This window comes from Danio rerio, chromosome 25 (genome assembly GCF_049306965.1).
Source record: "Danio rerio strain Tuebingen ecotype United States chromosome 25, GRCz12tu, whole genome shotgun sequence".
Taxonomy (NCBI): Eukaryota; Metazoa; Chordata; class Actinopteri; order Cypriniformes; family Danionidae; genus Danio; species Danio rerio.
Genome location: NC_133200.1, coordinates 34632567 through 34652782, shown reverse-complemented (window position 1 = coordinate 34652782; position 20216 = coordinate 34632567). Strand labels below are relative to the sequence as shown.

Genomic DNA, 20216 nt, shown 5'->3' with positions numbered 1-20216 from the left:
AAATGTAAAATTTGCTTAAATTCACATTAAGAGCTAAAATCCTTCCTTCTTAAGGCCAGAAACATTCTCAACACAAGTATGCAAACACAGATGTGAACACTTCGCCAACTAAATCAAGTGATTAAGTCAGTAAAATGTTTAGAGTTTTAGAAAAAATTTAGAAAAATTGTTTTACAAAGCTTAAAGGGGCACAAAACACCAAAGCACATTTTTGAGATGTTAACAGTCGTATACGTGTCCCATGTTGCTAAAAACACTATTAGGAAACATATATTTAGCTAACAAGTGAAAATTGCCTGTTTTTGCGTAATTTGAGCAAATTTGTTCTTCTGGTTTAAAAATAAATTTACGTCACGGCGATTTGACCATTGTGTAATTTCCAGCGTGGAGACTGGATGTCTGTACCGGTGAGTACAAAGTGACGTCATTGAGCTTTCAGCATTAATTCATGAGAAAGACTTGGTTTGAAACAATCAGCGCGCTCTATCGTAATCAAGATGCAACTTCATTAATATAAATGATAAAGCTTCGAAGACTGCTTTTACATGTTACTGTGTTCAGAGAGACGCCACGTTGTGTTGCAAACCATAATTCAAACAAGAAGAATTGTTTGGAGACATGGGTCGCGTTGTGTTTATAAATGTGCCGAAACAAAGGTTTTGTTTTCATTTCCTTACAGCTCGCGTGTGGACCTTACAGTGGTCTTCCAACACACAACAAAAATATGTTCACAAGGAGCATTTTTTCACCCGAGGGCTTTGCTTTTGGAGATGGTGAAATCTGGATTAGCCGCTTGTCTTCTTTTAAAAAAGACATGGTTCCAGTTGGTGTTGATTGTCCTGTCTCGACAGATTTGGTAAGTGTGTGATCAATGTGCTTTATTTATGTTTATTCAGAGGCTAACTTGGTTAGTATCGTCAGCAGAACTCTCAGTATTTAAAGACATACCTTAGTCAAAATTATTTAGTTACTAAGTTTACAATAATAATACTACAATATCATGGACTGAAAATCCGACACGTCCACACAGCTCTCAGATGTGCTGCTGCTCTCCGAGTCACTGTCTATCTCCCCTGTGTGTGTTTGTGTTGCTGCTGTGAAAATCAGCTGTAGTGCACGTACTGAAACTCCCCTTTTTATGTAAACCCTTCCTTCTTTCGCCATTCAACACTCCAACCTAAACAAAGCTGGACTCGCACAATTTCCTGACTTTTTTTTTCCCCCAAGCTGTACACCCTGCTGAGATGGGGTGGTGGGGGGGTTCATGGCTCTTTAAATAAACTTTGCTAACTTACCATGATATGAAGCAAGCTATTCTTTACAGTACCATGATCTCAGTAGCTTTGTTTCCATCTCTTGTTACATTTGCACAAGTGTGTTGTTGTAGGTGCAGTTCACATAATGGCCACCGGTGTCACTAGAAACTATTGCTTCTGAATTTGACAGTGTTCATTTAATTCTTAACCTGACATTACTGTAGTGATAATAAACATCAGTACTGCAGGGGGTGACTGCAGTGCGTGATTTGTGAATTGCGAGGTCCCGGAAAAGATCGGGTTAACGGATCCAGCAAGTTACCAGAGGATGGAGAGGTGTGTGTGTGTGTGCCGCGCACGAAAGTGGAGAGCGAGGCGGGTGTTGGATGGCAGAGGGATGTCTTGGAAGAAGGACGAAAGTGAAGAGCGGGGGGTTGTCGTGGACAAAAGTGAAGAGGGTTGGGGTGTCGCGGAGGAAAGTGAAAGTGAACAGCGGACCGGGGAAGTGGGCGGTTGAGGAGGGGGATCAGTACAATGAGGTGCCGGATCAGATTTCAGAGGTGCCGGATCCGGCATGTTCCGGCACAAATGAAGCCCTGGGTGACTAAGATGGTTAAACCTCATATTGAGCACTTAATTAACTTGTATCCACCACTAGACTATTCCACATCAAAAAAAACTTGAGTGTTCTACACGAATGTCTACTAGCGGGCCCCTTATGGATAACAATGAGAATGCAATGCATTAGCAATAAGTACTTGGTAGAGTATGTTTCAGGCCTTAAACGAACGCACATCAATAATACACCTGTATACCAGGACAATGAAAACGTACAATAGAGTGTGAAATGAAATAAGCTTTGTGCTGTTGGGTTAAAGCGTTTGATGATTAATGCATGCTCTGCTCTCAGCAGGACAACCAAAAACAACACACGCTTTTTCCACACTATCAAGCCTAAGCACACAACCCATAAAACACTGTTTACACTGAAAGACAAATGGCAGATGAGAGCGAGGTGGACGGGGAGAGAGGGAGGACGGTGTGTGGCTAGGGCAGCTAGGTAGTCTTGAAGGTCACAGCTGTGCTTTGCAGCTTCTTTGTTGGACTATATTTAGCGCAGCCCATCTGATCTGGAGTAATGGAGGAGACAGAGAGTGAGAGAGAGACGGGAAAGAGAAAAGGACTCCAGGTGCACCACCGCCATTGAGGCACTCCGAAATTCGGCACGTGGCCAAAGATGACGGGTCCGGCCCGCGACCTTTATTGTCACGGTAAACAACAGCGGGCGACATCCACAGACTGCAGAAACTCTCCATCACTGCGGAGCCAGGCCGCCACATGTGCTCCTGTTTTATTCATGACAATGACGAATTTCTCCCCCTGCAATTACTGTGTGGCTCAATAAAAAGCCTTGGCTGATGACATTGAGGATAAGTGTGTGGCATAACGCTCAACACCTTAGAGTATTAAAGTCTTCTGAGGGTCTTTATGGATCTTATGATCCATAAAACTGACTGTAAGAGACAAAAAAAAATGTAAAACAATCAATAAATGTGGTTTAACAATTTCAACTGTTATTTTGTGGTTTGGGAACGTGATAGGGCTTTTATTATTGTTCTACTGGAGTTAGATCAGTACTTGCCCTGACACTTTTACATTTAGGGTGCTTTCACACTAGCACTTTTGGTCCGCACCCGGGTTCGTTTGACATCATAGTACAGTACGTTTAGCTAGTGTGAACGATTCTTCTGAACTCGGGTGCGCACCCGTGAACCGTCCCAGAGTCCGCCTGAAAGAGGTGGTCTGGGGTACGGTTCATGCGAACTCTGGTACGGTTCACTTCTGATGTGAATGCAATCGTACCAAATCACGGAAGTGAACCGCCAACTGTACAACAAACTATCGTTTTCATAACGTTCGTTCGTGTTTGTGTGTGTGTGTCACGTTTCGTACCTTGGTAACACGCGGGACTGAGCCATGGCAAATACAGTGATACACAGTGATGTCTGCTTGTCTCCTCCAAAAACAGCTTCTGCAGACACAGTCTGATGTTCTGAATGTTTATAATATGTTTGCTGTAGATGGACGCGAGTCGCTTTCTGTATGTCCGAAACCAAAAGCTTCAGCTAAAGCAGAATGACCACGATGTGCGGAAGTCTTTCCATTTCGGCGCTTCCTTTTGAGACCGTCACCAAGCAACGGCCGTAAACAAAACAGCAGCTCAATGACGCAAGCGTACCGGGGTTCAGAAGGAAAAAAGACAGCGTGAACTCAAACCAACCGAGGAGGTGGCAAGGGAAGACAATTGAACTTGGGTACGGTCCAGGCAAATGAACCAAGTGTGAAAGCACCCTTAAACCCAACACAGTACCAAAAAAAGGAGAGCATGGTACAGTATTGCCCCGTTTCCACTGAGTGGTACGGTTTGGTACGCTTTTATGGCTGTTTCCACTGTCAAAAGGCGTCCCGAACCGTACCCTACCACTTTTTCGGCACCCTTTCGAAAGGGTAACAAAAGGTGGAGCTACACACGCAGCTGAATGCTGATTGGTTACAGAGATACGTCAAGAGCTCGTGTGGAGCTAGCCAGAATGAAAACAAAGGACCCGCCATGTTTTTATACACAGCTGAGAGATTACACTGTAAAACTACATGCATATAATAACGAGCCATGGGTGACCTTAGCTCAAACAAACCCTGTCGTCATCTTGATGTACAGACACAAACCCAAGAAGAAAAGAAAATCTACCGTGTCCTGTTTTACGAGGATGTTTTGTTGCTTAAGAAGTACTTTTCATTTGGAACTAGGCTTTTTTTTTCAGACCAGCACTGGAACTGCCTTGGTAATGCCACTTTAACTGATGGATAGAAGTGCAGATTGCGAAAGGGGGTGATCACAAGCACCCTTCTTAAAGTTAAAATGATGAATAGCACTCCCGGAGGCCTCCTGGATTTAACAGCACTTACACATGGCACTCATTCTGTTTGAGCTGATGTCATCATACAGTAGGTACTGCTCTTCCTCTACTTTTTTCTTGCTCTTTGGGGTGCAATACTGCGAGACACAGACTGACCCTTTTCTCTTTAGCAATCAACCAGTTCCAAAATTTCCGGGGTAATTCTTTAGCTTTAAATGAAAGAGAAAATGGAGGACTGAACTTGGCAGGCATCTTAAAACACACACTTCCCTTCACTAACAGACTGGAGCGAGGCTGGCAAAATCAAGCACGAGAGAGCAAGTTGGAAAATGTTGATCACGCTCTTACACGAGGTCCAGAAGGTCAATATCACCTATGAATGGCAGCTGTTCAGCTACCTCCATGTGACTGATCACTCTGAAACTCTCATGTCTAATCTAACTGGCTGATGGCAACACATGAAAGAAACGTTCCCCAAACCTCCTTTCCATTTATACAATGCCATGGTCAGTTCTGGCACCATTCCCTAATCCTACCTCAGGTGGTTCTGGAAAGCAAGCATTGGCTCCCCAGTGGTTCCAAACCTGTTGGTTATTGAACCAAAAGCTCAGTGATGTCCTCCTTACCGCAAAAAGTTCTCAAAGAAATCTAGCCAGATTGACAGGAAGAGAGACAGATGCCAAAGCTGTCAGGAAGCAGCCTCTGTCTTCACAGAGTCCAACTTTCTGTGACTTTATGCACATGGTACAGGTGGTGCTTCAATCCTACTGGACGACTTTCAAGGACGGTTGGCTGAGCAGATGTGCCTGTAATACCAAACTCAGAGGCAGAGAAGAACTACTACAAATGATGTTAAAAGCAGCTTGTTCCTGCATACACAGCGAAAACTGACAGCAGCGGGCCTCTGAAGAATGTGTACATTACGACAGACACCCCTATTTTTCTTTTCACTCAGCAGATAAGAGGTAGCACACAGCTGAGACCAGTTCTGTGGATTTATGAGGGAATGAATGAAGGGATAGGTTTGATGTCACAGATGCATGCTGGGATTGGGTAAACAGACCAAGACATTTCCTGTGCCCAGGTCAGGTAGGCAAAATGGAGTGATGAAATGAACATGAATGTCAAGCATAAAGGAACTCCACCACTTGGGCACAGTACACACACACATTGGGTTACACCACTTCATGAAGCACCCACATCACATGCTTTAGTGCCAAGCTCACACAAGCGTTAGTTTTGTTAGCTATTATCGCGACACTGCTGCGTTAACCAGACCCAAACACTTACACTGGCCGCGTTCTCTGAGCCGTCGGCCCTGTGGCCCTGATTCAAAACAACAAGAGGAAACTTGTGAACACACGACTGAGGGTCTGTAAATATGTGTGTGGTCTAAACTGGCTTTAGAGAGGAGTGTAACTTCTAAAACATCTTCCTGCTTGCTATAGTTTGAAAACAACTAAAAGTTCCAAAAAACACCAATGACTTAAGCAGGAATTGAGCAGGGCTCGAAAAGAAAATTGGCTTAATTTGAATTCTTCACTTTAATGAAACCAGAATGATTTTGGAAGTCTGAGGTAATAGACTTAAGGACTTCAAATTAAATTCTTTTTTTTGTACTTAATTGAAAAGCAAAAAGAAGTAGACGAGTGTTTACCCTTTGGCTGGGCGATGGGCAAAAATGCAAATTCTATATATTTTTTCCCCCCATATTGAACAATAACGATAAAATTTCAACATAAGTTGTTAATGCTTCCAGCAATGGGCATTGCTAGGCCTATCTTAGGGGGGCTGTAGCCCTCCTTTATTTCTACTCAGCCCCCCTAAAACTTTTGCGTTTAGCTCAGAAACTGTACACTAGAAAACTGTAGAAGAAAACGGCGGCAGAATTCAGATCCTCCCCCTCTTGTTTTCCATTTGATCAGCAAACCACAGCCGTGGGCGGTGACGCCCCATTCACACAGGGCTTTAGCGTCAACGCTTGACTGAAGGCGTGTCTGAAGTTGGGGCTACAACGATCGTCATAGCAGCATCAGCCAATAAAATTCAGTTAGCAAAAGGCCACTGTCTTGCTGGTGTATTTGCATACAGCGATCTGATTGGCTGACGCTTCTGTTGGCGCTTGAAAAGTTGAGCTAGTCCCAACTTCTGCAGCAAGCAACGCCTCTGAAGCGGCGCCAACGGATCCACATTGCAGTTCGGCAACGCCTGACGTCACCACGAAGCGTTGATGCTGACGTGAGAGAACGAGGTGTGTGTTTATCGATAAATTGTGATATCATCTGCTTATTTGCAGTTCTTTGATACAAATAACCTTGCATCACCTGTATCCCAATGTCACAGAGGAGCAGTCGGGTTTTCTCTGCGTTCACCTCATCAGCACAGCCCTTTCCTCCAGCAAGAACTATAACTCTTAAAGAACATTTCGCTATTTTTATTTCTAAATGAACTACCAATTTTAAACACTTTACAGTTCGTGTGGCATTAACTACACCATACAGTCTTGCACAGAAAGGATTAAACAGTGACAGAAGCATTTAGAGAATGTACTCGTCACTGACTGAGATAGACACATCACGTATTGTCTAGTATTGAAAAAAACTTAATTATTATTATTATTATTCAGATCGTGAAATATGTGAATTAGCCTGTAAGTTTGAAACTATACATTTATATGTATGCCATTTGATTAGAAAAGTGGCAGTTTGTTTATTAGTTTATTTAATACTGGCCTGATTTGGCCAGTAACATTCTGTACACTGGCCCGAGGGTCTCGCGTCATAGACGTGGTGTAAAATTCAGCAAAAAAAAAAGAACAAAACCATGCCAACAAAAGCCACACAAACTTTTTAACCCCTAGGCAAAGAAAAAAAACAGCTACCCCATGAGGATATCAAGGCCTGTAAAGCCACAAAAACGCACCAGTTCATATAGTAGTAAATGGTTTACTCAGAGTAGTCAACTAGAAATAGCCTACTCGTGCTTTCAAGCATTTTACCACCAAAAAAAAAAGACACTTCACCTTTAAAATGTAGGGCTTCATTTAGGCTGACACATTTGCAGGTAGATGAAATTCCTCTCATCCTCCACTGCTGTCACACCCTGGTTTATCTATCTAGGACACTTCCAATTTACAGGAGCGTTTTGTCAAGCGCTGCAGCACCGTCTGACAGAAGCTTCTCTCTCATGCGCCCGTCACAAGGTTGTTCTCATATCAGCGGTGAGCAGGTCTCACAAATTTCAGCTCATCAAGTTTTAGTACACCATTTTTTGTAATCTTGAGGAACAGGAAGACTTTAAACTTGAGGGAAGACTGAAAACTGGCTCTAAAGTCAGACACATTTACTTCACCTGAATCAGAACTCTGATTTGATTTGTAATGAAGCATTTTGTGTGAAAGGAAGTGAGAGAAAGGGAAAGGGGTCGCACCTGCCGTTGCTGATCTGTGGTGGAGAGTGTCTGGAGTGGTCTGAGGGTTCGGAGCGGCGGTCTGGAGAACGAGAGCGGCTGCTCCTCTTCCGGTCGTGGGATCGGTTGGAATGATCAGAGGCCACGGAGTGGATGTCTGAAATATCTAACAAAGAGATTCAATTAATGCACTGTATTAAAATTGTTGCTACTGTGTTTTTTTTAAAGGGTTGACTTGTTCCAAACCAGTCCAAGCTTTTTGTTATGCCCAACAAAATAAGATATATATATTTTTTATGACCTTTTCAGGGTTTTCACCTTTATTGGATAGTACAACAGAAGGAATTGACAGGAAAGTGTGGAGAGCAGAGAGAGGGAAAGTATCGGCACAGGACCGAGGTGGGTATCGAACTTGGGTCACCGTGAGCACCAAAGTGCATGTGTCGATGCATTTTCCACTGAGACATTGGCACAGACAAATAAAATATTTTGAAGAATGTTACTACTGACTTCCACGATATTTGTTTTTCGTACTTTTTTTAAAAATATCTTTTTAGTGTTCAACAGAAAAAGGAAAAAATCATAAAGGTATGGAACAACCTTTTCATTTTTGTGCGAAGTTCAGTCATTTACCTTTTTTTTTTTTTAAATTGTCATTTCGAATATGTTCAAGTTTCAGTTTTAACACTATTTGCTCGGTTTAGTTTATTTTTAGTTTAACAGACTTTAACTTTAACAACTTTATTTTAACTTATAAGAGGTTCACTCATTTTTATTTCAGAAAACAATGTTTTAAGATTTAAGTTTACTTTATAATCTAATACTGTTTCAATTTTAGCTAACAATATTTAAAACAAGAAAAAAATTATTTGCTACACATCTTGCAAAACTAAATAAAATACATACAGTTGAAGTCAGAATTATTATCCCATCTTTGAATTTTTTTCTTTTTTAAATATTTCCCAAATGATGTTTAACAGAGAAAGGAAATTTTCACAGTATGTCTGATAATATTTTTTCTTCTAAAGAAAGTCTTATTTGTTTTATTTCGGCTAGAATAAAAGCAGATTTATATTTTTAAAAACCATTTTAGGGTCAAAATTATTAGCCCCTTTAAGCTATATATTTTTTTCGATAGTCTACAGAACAAACCATCATTAAACAATGACTTGCCTAATTACCCTAACCTGCCTAGTTAACCTAATTAACCTAGTTAAGCCTTTAAATGTCACTTTAAGCTGTATAGAAGTGTCTTAATAAATATCTAGTCAAATATAATTTACTGTCATCATGGCAAATATAAAATAAATCAGTTATTAGAGATGAGTTATTAAAACTATTATGTGTAGAAATGTGCTGGAAAAAATCTGCTCTCCGTTAAACAGAAATTGGGGGGAAAAATAAACAGGGGCTAACAGCTGAAGTCAGAATTGTATCTTTTGAACAAAATCGAACATTTTCAATGGAAAATATAAAATTAAAATACAACACTAAAATCAGAGTTTTTGCAGGTTTCACCAAGTTGAATTAAAAAATTTAAGACATTAAGACAATTACAATTTAAATTTTAGTCTTATACAGAGCTAAATGCTAAGATTTTTTTCAAATAGCCCAGGCAGAAAAGATTTTTATTTGCCCAATCAAAAAAAAAACTATAATTTAATTATATAATAATAATGACAATTTGAAAAATTTAATAATTTAGATACTTCTTAGCTAAATATTTTAATATTGTGCAAAAACAAGCAAGCTCTGGTTGCATCCAACATAAAACTTTCTTTAAAATAAAAAAGAAATGCTTCAAAAGTTTTAAAAACTATAATAAACTAAATCTATGCACAACAATCTGTCTAGGTCGGTGTCCTACTGTACATACATGGAGCACTTTTAAACAAACGGTATTGTTAGGAAAATTCATTCATTCATTTATTCATTCATTCATTCATTCATTTCCTTTTTTGCTTAGTCCCTTAGGCCACAGCAGAATGAACCGCCAACCTTTCCAGCACATGTTTTACGCAGCGGATGCCCTTTCAGCTGCCACCCAGCACTGGGAAACACCCATTTACTCTCATTCTCACACATACACTACGGACAATTTAGCCTACCCAATTTACCTATACAACATGTCTTTGGACACCCGGAGGAAACCCACGCTGACATAGAAATGCCAACTGACCCCGCCGAGGTTCGAACCAGTGACCTTCTTGCTGTGAGGTGATCATGCTACTCACTGTGCCACCGTGACACCCTTGTAAGGAAAATACTAGTTAAAATGATCTTTCCAAATAAAAAGGTTTAAAGTTTTACTCAGATGGATTGTTGATTATTATATGGGTGTTAATGGACAGAATGGGTAGCAATACATGAACAAAGAAAAATTAAGACCTGTTAAAAAACATTTAAGACATACAACACAATTTTTCAGTAGATTCGAGAATTTAAATTTAAGACATTTAAAACTTTAAGACCCCGCGGACACCCTGATAATTCCTGAGTTTTATATTAAATGTTATATGATTGAAAATCTTATATTATATCTGTCCAGTATGTATATTTTATATTTTGGTACCACTTTAGCATAAGAACCAATTATCATTATTTACTAGTAGCTTAGTAATAGTGCCTATTATTAATATATATTGTCTGTTTATAAGTTATCAATAAGTTTATTTTATGCATAATCTTATTGTAAATCCCTAATCCTACCCAATATTACCTTAACTGCTAGTTAGCAGAAGGTCAGGAGTTTATTGAGCTTAATGTCATAGTTATTGTTTTATTAATAGCAAGAATTGTTCCTTAAAATAAAGTGTGACCCAATTTTTATAATATTTTTTCATTGTTACAGCTAGCTGGTTGTGTTTAGATGTGTTTCACTGGAGGAGAAAAAAAACAAATAATGGCAACATGTTATAACAGTAGAAATGCTGAACTCATATTTTCATGATTTACCTACAGAATACTAACTATTGGGTGTGTCTCCGTCAGCACCCTTGTTTAATAGTCAGCGCACTGATCAGCCATTTTGAGTGCTGTTCTCAATCGCAAAATTCTTCCAGTACACTCAAACTTTTGCGCCCTGAAATATCGCACAATGTACTGTGCACTCAGAAATCTCATAGTTCGGATCACATTATAGAGTTTGAGTCACAGATCAGACCATTTTTCAGATCAGCAAAAAAGGGGAGAAGACAGAGGTTGTTTGCTTTCCATTTATTAGAAAAACAGTACTGCAAGACACTTTTGGTTTTAACAAACAGAACTTAGAACCTGTAATTTTACTGCAAATAAAAATCTATAAATAAACAGGTAATAAAAAAGTTAAATATTCAATACTGAGAATGAACGTTGCTAGTGTTGATGATAATGCTAAATGTAGAATTGTAACATTATAATCTTATACAACAACTCATATTTATTTCGTCTCATTTTCAATGATTCAACAACTCACTCCTAACAACTTAGTTTCAATAATGATGTATCCTTTTTGCTGAATTTTTCAGTGATATTTTTAAATGGCTGGTCATTACACCTTTCCTTTTTGCATTAAATGGTCATTTTAATCTTTAACAAACATCAGTGTTTATATTTGAACTATGAACTGTTCCCCCAGTATTTCTGTGTTGTTTGATTATTTGTAACTTTGCAATTTAGTAATTGAATAGAGAAAAAAAAACAATCAAATCAAGCAAAAAATTAATAAATAAATAAAAAGAGCAAATCAGGATCATTTAGAATTTAGTTTGCGTGGGTATTGTGATCCCGATCTTTTACTGATTAATTGTGCAGCTCACACTGAATGCATTAAAGCAGGCTAAACAAGCAGTGACAGAAGACAACTCTAATAACCTAAGAAAGCATTTAGGTGCCTCCACAACTACTTCCCGTAAATATATTTTACAAGGAAGTCAAAATCTCTTCATGCGTGTGTTTGGAATGACGAGGGAGACAAGCTCTCTGCAATCATTACAAAAGTTGGATTCATCTACAAGTAAAAAAACATTTTATTTTAACATGTTTTTAATCCGGGGACCGCATTCACGCAAACCATGAATTGTGATCATCTAGATCACGAATCAACTATGATCCGTTACACAAATATTTAGCTAAAGTTACTATATTATTATGATTAGTTCGGCTGTCAATTATAAATGTCAGTTTTGATAACGTATAATCAGGATATTCTCATATCACACACAATGTGTCTCCAGGTGTAGTGAACCAACTTCATCAGTGGCCTTAATAGTGCCCAAATCTGTGTGTGACCTACTGATGAACGACCTCTGAAGCTAGGGTGCTGATCGAAACAGCCATAAGGCTCCACTATCATGCGTTATAAGAAAAAAAAAAAACGAAGCTAAACCGCATTGGGGTGACACGGTGGCACCACGCCACAGCAAGAAAGTCACTGATTCGAGCCTCGGTCGGGTCAGTTGCATTTCTGTGTGGAGTTTGCATGTTCTCCCCATGTTGGCATGGGTTTCCTTCAGGTGCTCCGGTTTCCCCCACAGTCAAAAGACATGCGGTATAGGCAAATTGGGTAGGCTAATTTGACCGTAGTGTATGAGTGTGTATGGATGTTTTCCAGTGATGGGTTGCAGCTGGGAGGGCATCCGCTGCGTAAAAAAATGCTGGAGAGATGAATCGGTAGGCCATGATGGATAAGGGGTGAGAGGGAATTTGGCCAGGACACCGGGGTTACACCTCTAATCTTTTACGAGAAGTGCCATGGGATTTTTAATGACCACAGAGAGTCAGGACCTAGGCTTAACGTATCATCCAAAAGACTGGGACTTAGCCAAAAAGAAATTGAATGAATGAATGAATAAACAATCCGCATTGGAGACTCTCTCACCATCTCTGTCCGAGGCATTAGCAGAAGGTATGCTGTCGTCCAGATCGGGGATGTTCAGCAGCGTCGCCCGCTCGTCTCTCTGCACCACCATCTTCAGCTTTCCCTTTGACCTCTCGATCAGCTTCTTAGCATCGATCAGGGACAAATTCTCTGTTACCGTGCCATTAATCTACATGAAGAGTAAATAAAGTCCGAGTAAAATCCGTCACTCTAGGTCGGCGCTCATCACTTGTCTTGCTCCATCTGTCTGCGCTCTCCAACAGGTGTTTTGAGTGCTCTTACCTTAAGCACCACGTCTCCCTCTTGGATGTTTCCGTCTCGGGCTGCCAGGCTCTCGGGGGAAATGTCCTTCACGAAGATGTGGCTGGCCAGGCGAAGCCCGTATTCTGCTTACAGAGTAAACCGCAGAAACACATGCAGCATGTTAGCATATGTTAGTCAGCAGCGCCACTCATTTTTTCTGACGGAAACCTGTTTTCTGGCTTTAAAACTGCGCACATGCCACTACTAGATTACTTATTTAGTAGTGATGTGGGGGTCGGATTCTGATTGGCTAGCAATGCATGTTTAGATCACAGCAAATCAGTTTGATCGCAGATTATGGACCCTATCATACACCCGGCGTAATAAGGCGCAAGACGTATTTGGCGCGATTTGTTGCTATTTTCAGACCAGCGCAACTGTAATTTTCAGTTTATTCACAACAATTTGCATTAGTATAATCTTATTACTATTAACAGTATCATTTATTTTATGCATATTTATATACATTGAAATAAAACAAGTTCAGATTTGTCCTCCTGTCGGGTTTCGGAGACGTGCATCAATATGCAAGACATGCTGCTTAATATTAGATTAAGGTACTATGCATCAGTCTGGGGCATAAGATTAGGACGTGTATTTGGAAATAACTCAGTTTTTATTACCACACTTTGTTATTATTCTTCGTTTATTTAATTGCTGGTAATTAGAACTGAATTTAGAAATAGTTTTGAAACAAATCTTTGTGCTTTAACTAATTAAAATATGTAGGCTTATAGATGTCTTCAGTGGAATGCATACATCGTTTCCTTAACCACGAAAGCTAAGAAGTAAAAAGTAAAAGTAAAGAGAAAGTAAGAGGCCGAATGGAGGAGGCTCGTTCTTTATCCTTCTGCAGATGGTCTGTTTAACAGTTTTTTCGCTAGTGAAGTAGTTAAAGCAATCTTCTTTTGTGCAAAGAAAACACATCTTTATGATGAAATGATACATCTTTCTGAGAAAAAACAAACTCTTTTAAAAGCACTTGAGGGTGAGTACATTTTCATTTGTGGGTGCACTATCCCTTTAAGATTTCAGCAACTTGTGTAGTATTTCCATTTTTTTTTTATTATACGTTTTTATAAATTATTATAGGAGTTTTAGTTACATCATTACATCAAGGTAAACAAAACAAATGACAAATAAACCACATTAATCTCAGAACAATAATAAATAAATAAATATGCTGCCTAAAAGTTAAAAAACGAAAAACATTAAAATCTAGAAGTTAATGTATATGATTTTATATATTTTTATTGTTGTTTTTAACTTCAGTCTTCTATTATCTATTTAGGTCACACTTCAGTTTATGATACAAATCTCACTTTTAACAAGAGATTAGCTTTGCCTTAGCTTCAATCAGTGTAAAGGGAAATTACTTTTCAAAGTAATCCATTACAATATTGAGTTACTCGCCAAAAAAGTAATTAGTTACATTATGTAGTTACTTTTCATGGAAAGTAACGAGTTACCTTATCTTAGAGTTACTTCTTTATACCTGCCTGAGGCTTGATCTCTTTCAGAACTTATTTTTATTTATTTATTTTTTTAATAGAGGAGCTCTGCATTTAACAGCACACTGTATAACCCACACCTTCATTTCCCCTTAAAAAAAAAAAAAAAATTATACCTGATGTCACCTTCTGAGAACTTCCTGACGCCATACATGCTGTAAATACAGATTAATGAAAGTTGAAAGCAATACGTTTGCTACTTTTGTATTTTTGTCTTATTAGTCCAGTAAAATCACAGTCCATTGAGATTATAATCCTCTTTTCTTCCATGTTTTCAGAATTATGAGAATACTTCCGTCACAGAAATGAAATGCATAGCTCTGCCCTCCGGTTTCTGTCTGTTCCGGCAAGGAGCTCATTTTGAAACATGATTATACTCATTTTAATTGAAATATTTTTTAAAAGCAAATTAAATTATCTAAAGATTAACTCAAGTTACATTAAAAAAAAAAAGTAACTTAAATATTAATACTTTTTTTAAGTACTATGTTACTTGTTACTTAGAAAAGTAATATTATTACATAACTTGTGTTACTTGTAATGTGTTTCCCCCAAGACTGGCCTCAAAGTATTAATGTGTTGCTTATTAATGATTATTAAGGTAGAGATTGGGTTAAAGTATTAGGTAGGATTAGAAATGAAGAGTTCAGATGCAAAACCCTCTAAATCCATCAGACCTCTTTTCTTGTAAATAAGCATTTTCAATCAGGCTTCTCTGATTAGGTTCAGAAGTTTCATTTTATATGTAATGATAAGGTTATTAGCTGGTAAATAAAATACCTTTTTCCAAAAAATGTCACTTTAGACAATTCTTTGTTTTTCAACAAGGTAGATTTTCTTCTGCGTCAAAACTTGCTAAATCCACTTGTGCTTTTTTAGCAAAAAACTCTAAATCCACCTTTCGAGACAAGACAGTGTAACTAGCTGAAAATCACTAAAGATGCGATTAGAAATTATTTTACCAAACATAAAACACATCACACAAACCAACTGAAATACATAAATCTGTTAAATAGGTGGCGGTTCATTCCGCTGTGGTGACCCCTGATAAACCAGGGAAAAAGCAGAAGGAAAATAGATGAATGAATGAAATCTGTAAAGAAAGTGCATCGTTCAATAACATCACAACTGACATGAATTAAATCTTAGCAATCTGTTGTCCTTTCTGATATTTGTAAACATTGCAAACATTGTAAGCTAAGCTAGGTAGATTCAAATAATGTAGTGTAAAACATCATGAAACATCTGTGCATTGTCCTTTAATATAAAAAGCTAATCAGACGTATAAGTAATATGAAGTAGGCTAATATAAATGTAGAGTTTTATACACTATACTTATCTTAAAAAAAAAAAAAAAAGCTTAATTAGCAAATTAAACACAAGGTAGACCTACTGGGTAAAAGGGGGCTCTCAGACACTTTTAGAAGCTGTCATTTATTAATTCATTGATTCTCTCCATACTTAAAGTCTTGGTCCCGTGTTTATCCTTATGGCATACATGCGGGATAAAAGAACGCCATCTTAACTCTTTCGTGAGATGGAGTTGCCGTTCAATGTATAGTAAATCGGGCTCATTCAAAGTAGCGTCACTACACAAAAAACATTATGAATGCATGTTACACTTCCGACTATACATTGTGTTTACTTTTACTTATAATGCAGAGAGTTTTGAGGTAAGGAACGTCTTCATTTGCCATTCACTGACAGTCCTACGGTCTCATCCAGTTCATTAAACTACATCTTTTAAAATCAAAATCGAAATAAAACAGTCTCCTCATAAAAGCCGGCGCATCAGCACGCTGATCCATTGAAAACATGATTCGATTCGTGCTTCTGATTGGTTCTCGAGACATAGCGGCTTTTACTGTCAAAGGCAAGTGGTGTTTAGCAGCTTTTGTCAACAAACTGTTATTTCTGAATGCGCTGGGATTTAGATGATGAGAAGCAAATCTATTTGTTGATGATGTAGTAGGTGCCTAAAGCATTCGCTCAATCTCATTATCTCATTTTTGGAAGTGACGTTTATCGGCTTTTGCATCTGAACTCTTCAAATATTGAATAAGTTCATGCAGAATTTTTGCTTTATATCTTTAAATAAACAGCCTTACATCATCTTAATATTAAGCCACTAGTTAATTGGGAGAATTGGTCCTCTTGATCAATTTGAATAGTCAAGTTACCTTACTTACTTTCTATAGCGTTTTACAATAGTGGATTTTGGATAGTGTCACATCATTAAAGCTTTACCTCCATTTAGTTTTTATTATTTTATGATCAAGTTAAACTAAATAAAACAATTTCTTTACAATGAGCTGACATAAAATCTTCGCTATTTGACAGGATTAACAACTACTTACTGATAATAGATGTAAAAGCTGTCAGATTGATGAATATTGTTTAATATGTTAACTGCGCTATTTTGATCATGTGCACAGAGCACCGCAGCTATAGTTAGTACATTTACATTTAGTCATTTGGCGTTGTAATTTAGTCCAAAGCAACTTACGATCGAGGAGACATTTAGCAAATCAACACGAAGAGGCAATACCCACAACAAGTGCTGATTATACAAAGGAACTGTTAGTGCTAGTGTAAGTCAGTAAAGGGCAGAGTAATCGAAGCAGCCATGTTCACCTTCATTCTTGCGGGATTTGACGAGTGTGACTTTGGCTGGCCGTGGGGGGAGGTTGGAGGACACAGAGTGGCGGTCCGAGCGCGGGGACAGACTCCTCTCTCTGGAGCCGCTGCGCTCTCTGTCCCGCTCCCTCCTCCCACTCAGCCTGTCGCCTCTGCCGCTCCTCCGTCCCGAGGCTCCTCCACCTCCGCCGCCGCCTCCACCTCCACTGTAGGCGCTGGGTCCGCTTCGCGCGCTCCGGGACTCGTAGATCTCATCCTCGTAGCTGTCGTCGTCCTCGTCATGCTCTGACATAGTCTCGCGTTCACCCGGCCGGCCTGACGGGATCTGCACCTTACGCTTTCTCCTGATGGTCTGAATCGGAAACGATAATCAGCGACAATCTTTATGTCTTTGAAAATCTAAAGTCTGATATCTTATTATTCTTGTCATTTAATTTCATCTTAAGATATATTTTCGTTTGGTATTTTACATATGCAACTTTCCCCACTCAAATGTTTCCTGCTATTTTGATTCTACTTTGCATGCTATCGTTCAGTCTAGGGCTGGGCGATTTTTCCGATTTTTCCGATTAATTCGAATTTACGTTTTCAGACGATTTAATTTTGAATCAAATCGTGAAATCGCAATTTTTTTCAAAAATATATTTAATACATTACAATGGAACCAATGCGCTTTGGTTCACTCTCTTTATGAAGCAGGAAGCACACCAGAAGCGCCTTTCGGCGACCCGCCGCGCAACACAATGCAGCGCAATGGATTTTAGAATTCTAAACCGGTTTCTATACACACACACCGGCGCCGCCCAGCCACGATTCATGAAGTAGTTCATATTTCAGCCGTGCCATCTGATTAGTTTTATGTTAAATATCATGCGAAGGTGCGCGTTTGGTGTGTGATAGTTTAAACTCATGTGCGCGCCGTGTCGTGACGCTTCTGGTGTGCGACCTGCTTGACTGCCTGTTAAAGTAAGAAGTCATGTAGGATTTTACTTGTTGCATTAGTCCGAGTCACATCTGTGTGGATTGTCAAGACATATTCCCTCATCAAGTCGATAAACTCGATCTCAACATGTATAAAGGACGTAAAAGCCTGCCATGTGAAAAAACGCGCCAATCTTTTGGTTTGAACACGAGCAGAGGCGGGGGCCTGTAGCAATGAAAATGAAAGTACCCGCCCTCATGACGTCATTTAGCGGACCTAGTTGAAAACCAGACAGATCAGGCATCATAATACACAGAGTGGAGCAAAGTGCATCAAATGATCGGTATTTAAAAGGGGGAAAAGAAAAATAGATTAAATATATTATTTTATATTAAACACACATCTGGTACTTGTATTTGCTCCTGCTATACTACCACAACTTCACACGTTGGGTTAAATTAGGCTTTACAGTTTCCATGTTCAGTCCTTTTCTTCCACTTTATCTTTTTAAGAAAAAGGCAGCAGCATTACAACCTGTCATTCAATCAGAAGACAAAGTCAAAGCTGAGCTGACAGCCAATCTTTCCTAGGCTCAGCAAAACTTGCGAAAAATACTACTATGCCTGCACATGCAATATTTACACAAATATTTCTTATTCAAATCTTCAGCAACGATATTTAACTCGTAAATTTGTTTTACATTTATTTACACCTTGACCGATTTTTGTATGACATGGCCATTAAAAATACAATGTTCCTTAACCAGATGGTTTTTCAAGTTACTTTCAAAGAGAGTGTTACTTCAGTCATGTTGTTGTAATGTTTTGAGAAGACTAGTAACACAATAAAAAAAAAAAAAAAAAAAAAATCGAAATCGTGAATCGGTCAAACTATAAAAAAAACCTAGTTTTTTTTTTTTTGCCAAATCGCCCAGCCCTAGTTCAGTCATATGCTAATTTGACACATTAGGAATGATGTACTGTTTGCCATACTATTTGCCATATCTCATACTAAAAAGACCTACTATTTTTGCATTCTTGCCACTTTTGCGGAGCTGCTGCACTGCGTAAGCGTGATCCACATTGTCCATGGAGACGGCGTTGACCATCACCACTCTGTCATTCTCCCTGCCGAGGGCAAAAAGAGCAGAAAACAGTAAGCAAAAGTGCCACTCCAACTGACTCAACGCCTGATCAGCAGCTCTGTGCACTCATGCGTTCACACACCATAACACACTCACAAGCAGCTTTCAGACAAACGCATGACAAAACCCATCAACTAGACAATGCTGTGTTACACAGTATAATCAGCTGATTACATCTTTGGGTGCTTTCACATCTGTAGTCCGCTTCATTTGGTCCGGACCAAGAGCAATAAACGATACATTCTTGGGGTCTTTGGGTCGTTTTCACACCACACTGATTGCTTTGGTCCCAACCAGATGAAAAGAACCAAAATGCACTCATCTGACAAAATCCACTCATTGGCCAGATGTTGTTAAATGAATTGCCTGAACTGCTTTTCGATTGGTCAGAATTCACGTGCGGGAAAATGCCAATGGAACTCTCGCAAGTAAACAAACCGGCAGACACAAAATGTCGCTGGAGATACAAGTGTGTTGGCTGATCATATCCCCTGCTCATAGTATACTACATAGTTTGTATACATCACTTTAGACAAATTATACATTGAGAATGAAGTCACTTCGGGAGGAGAAGTGAATTAATTCTGCTAAACTGCGACATGGTCATCTTGCAGTAATATTACCAACGATCAATTCAATTAATGTTTTTCCCTCTCTCTCTCTCTGTTGGTAAAACGCTGCCAACAAATATTTTTCCTCCACATCCCATAATGCACAGCGCATCGGCCTACGGCAGCTGGATTAGTCCACAAAGGTGCAGTATTGTTTGCGGTTGGGTCTGTTTTAGTTCAGATCATATTCTCACCACAAACAAACCGCTCCAGGGTTAATCTGAAAGCGTAACGAGACCACCTCTTCAAGAAGGTCTCTGTACGCTTTTTTGGTCCGATTTTGGTGTCTACTATAGTATGATTGCTGCATACACCTCTCTAAATGAACCGCACCAAGAGGGAAAACAAACTAGTGATATTCAACCGAACTAAATAAGGCAGGTGTGAAAGCACCCTTTGCGTAAAATTGTGTCAAACAATTAAAGCATTGTGAAAAAGAAAGAAAAAACTCTGTATTTGTCAATAAATTGTCAAAACTAAAAAATAAACCTGAAACTGAATTTAAATTCATTTTCTTTTAATACAAATCCAAATTTGTAATATGTATATTTTTTTTAATGAATGGTTCATAAAGATGTTCATGTTTATGACTCCATAAAGAATCAAATGATAATAATAATCCACGTTAAGATACAAACTTTTTTTTTT

General features: G+C 38.8%; 1 protein-coding gene across 50 annotated transcripts in view; it reads right to left on the bottom strand.

The window, feature by feature from the left end:
• The window catches only part of tjp1b (tight junction protein 1b), a 200638-nt gene that overhangs the window by 38318 nt on the left and 142104 nt on the right, over positions 1 to 20216 (bottom strand). For 14 of the 50 annotated variants that reach the window (XM_073943310.1, XM_073943313.1, XM_073943319.1 and 11 more), the window contains 5 exons: positions 18838 to 18940; positions 16889 to 17243; positions 12723 to 12829; positions 12441 to 12609; positions 7604 to 7748 (listed from right to left, as the gene is read on the bottom strand). In XM_073943310.1, coding sequence (XP_073799411.1) covers positions 7604 to 7748; positions 12441 to 12609; positions 12723 to 12829; positions 16889 to 17243; positions 18838 to 18940 — 879 coding nt within the window. The remainder of the gene's footprint in view (positions 1 to 7603; positions 7749 to 12440; positions 12610 to 12722; positions 12830 to 16888; positions 17244 to 18837; positions 18941 to 20216) is intronic. The other 36 variants (XM_073943311.1, XM_073943315.1, XM_073943321.1 and 33 more) reach the window with 3 other exon arrangements.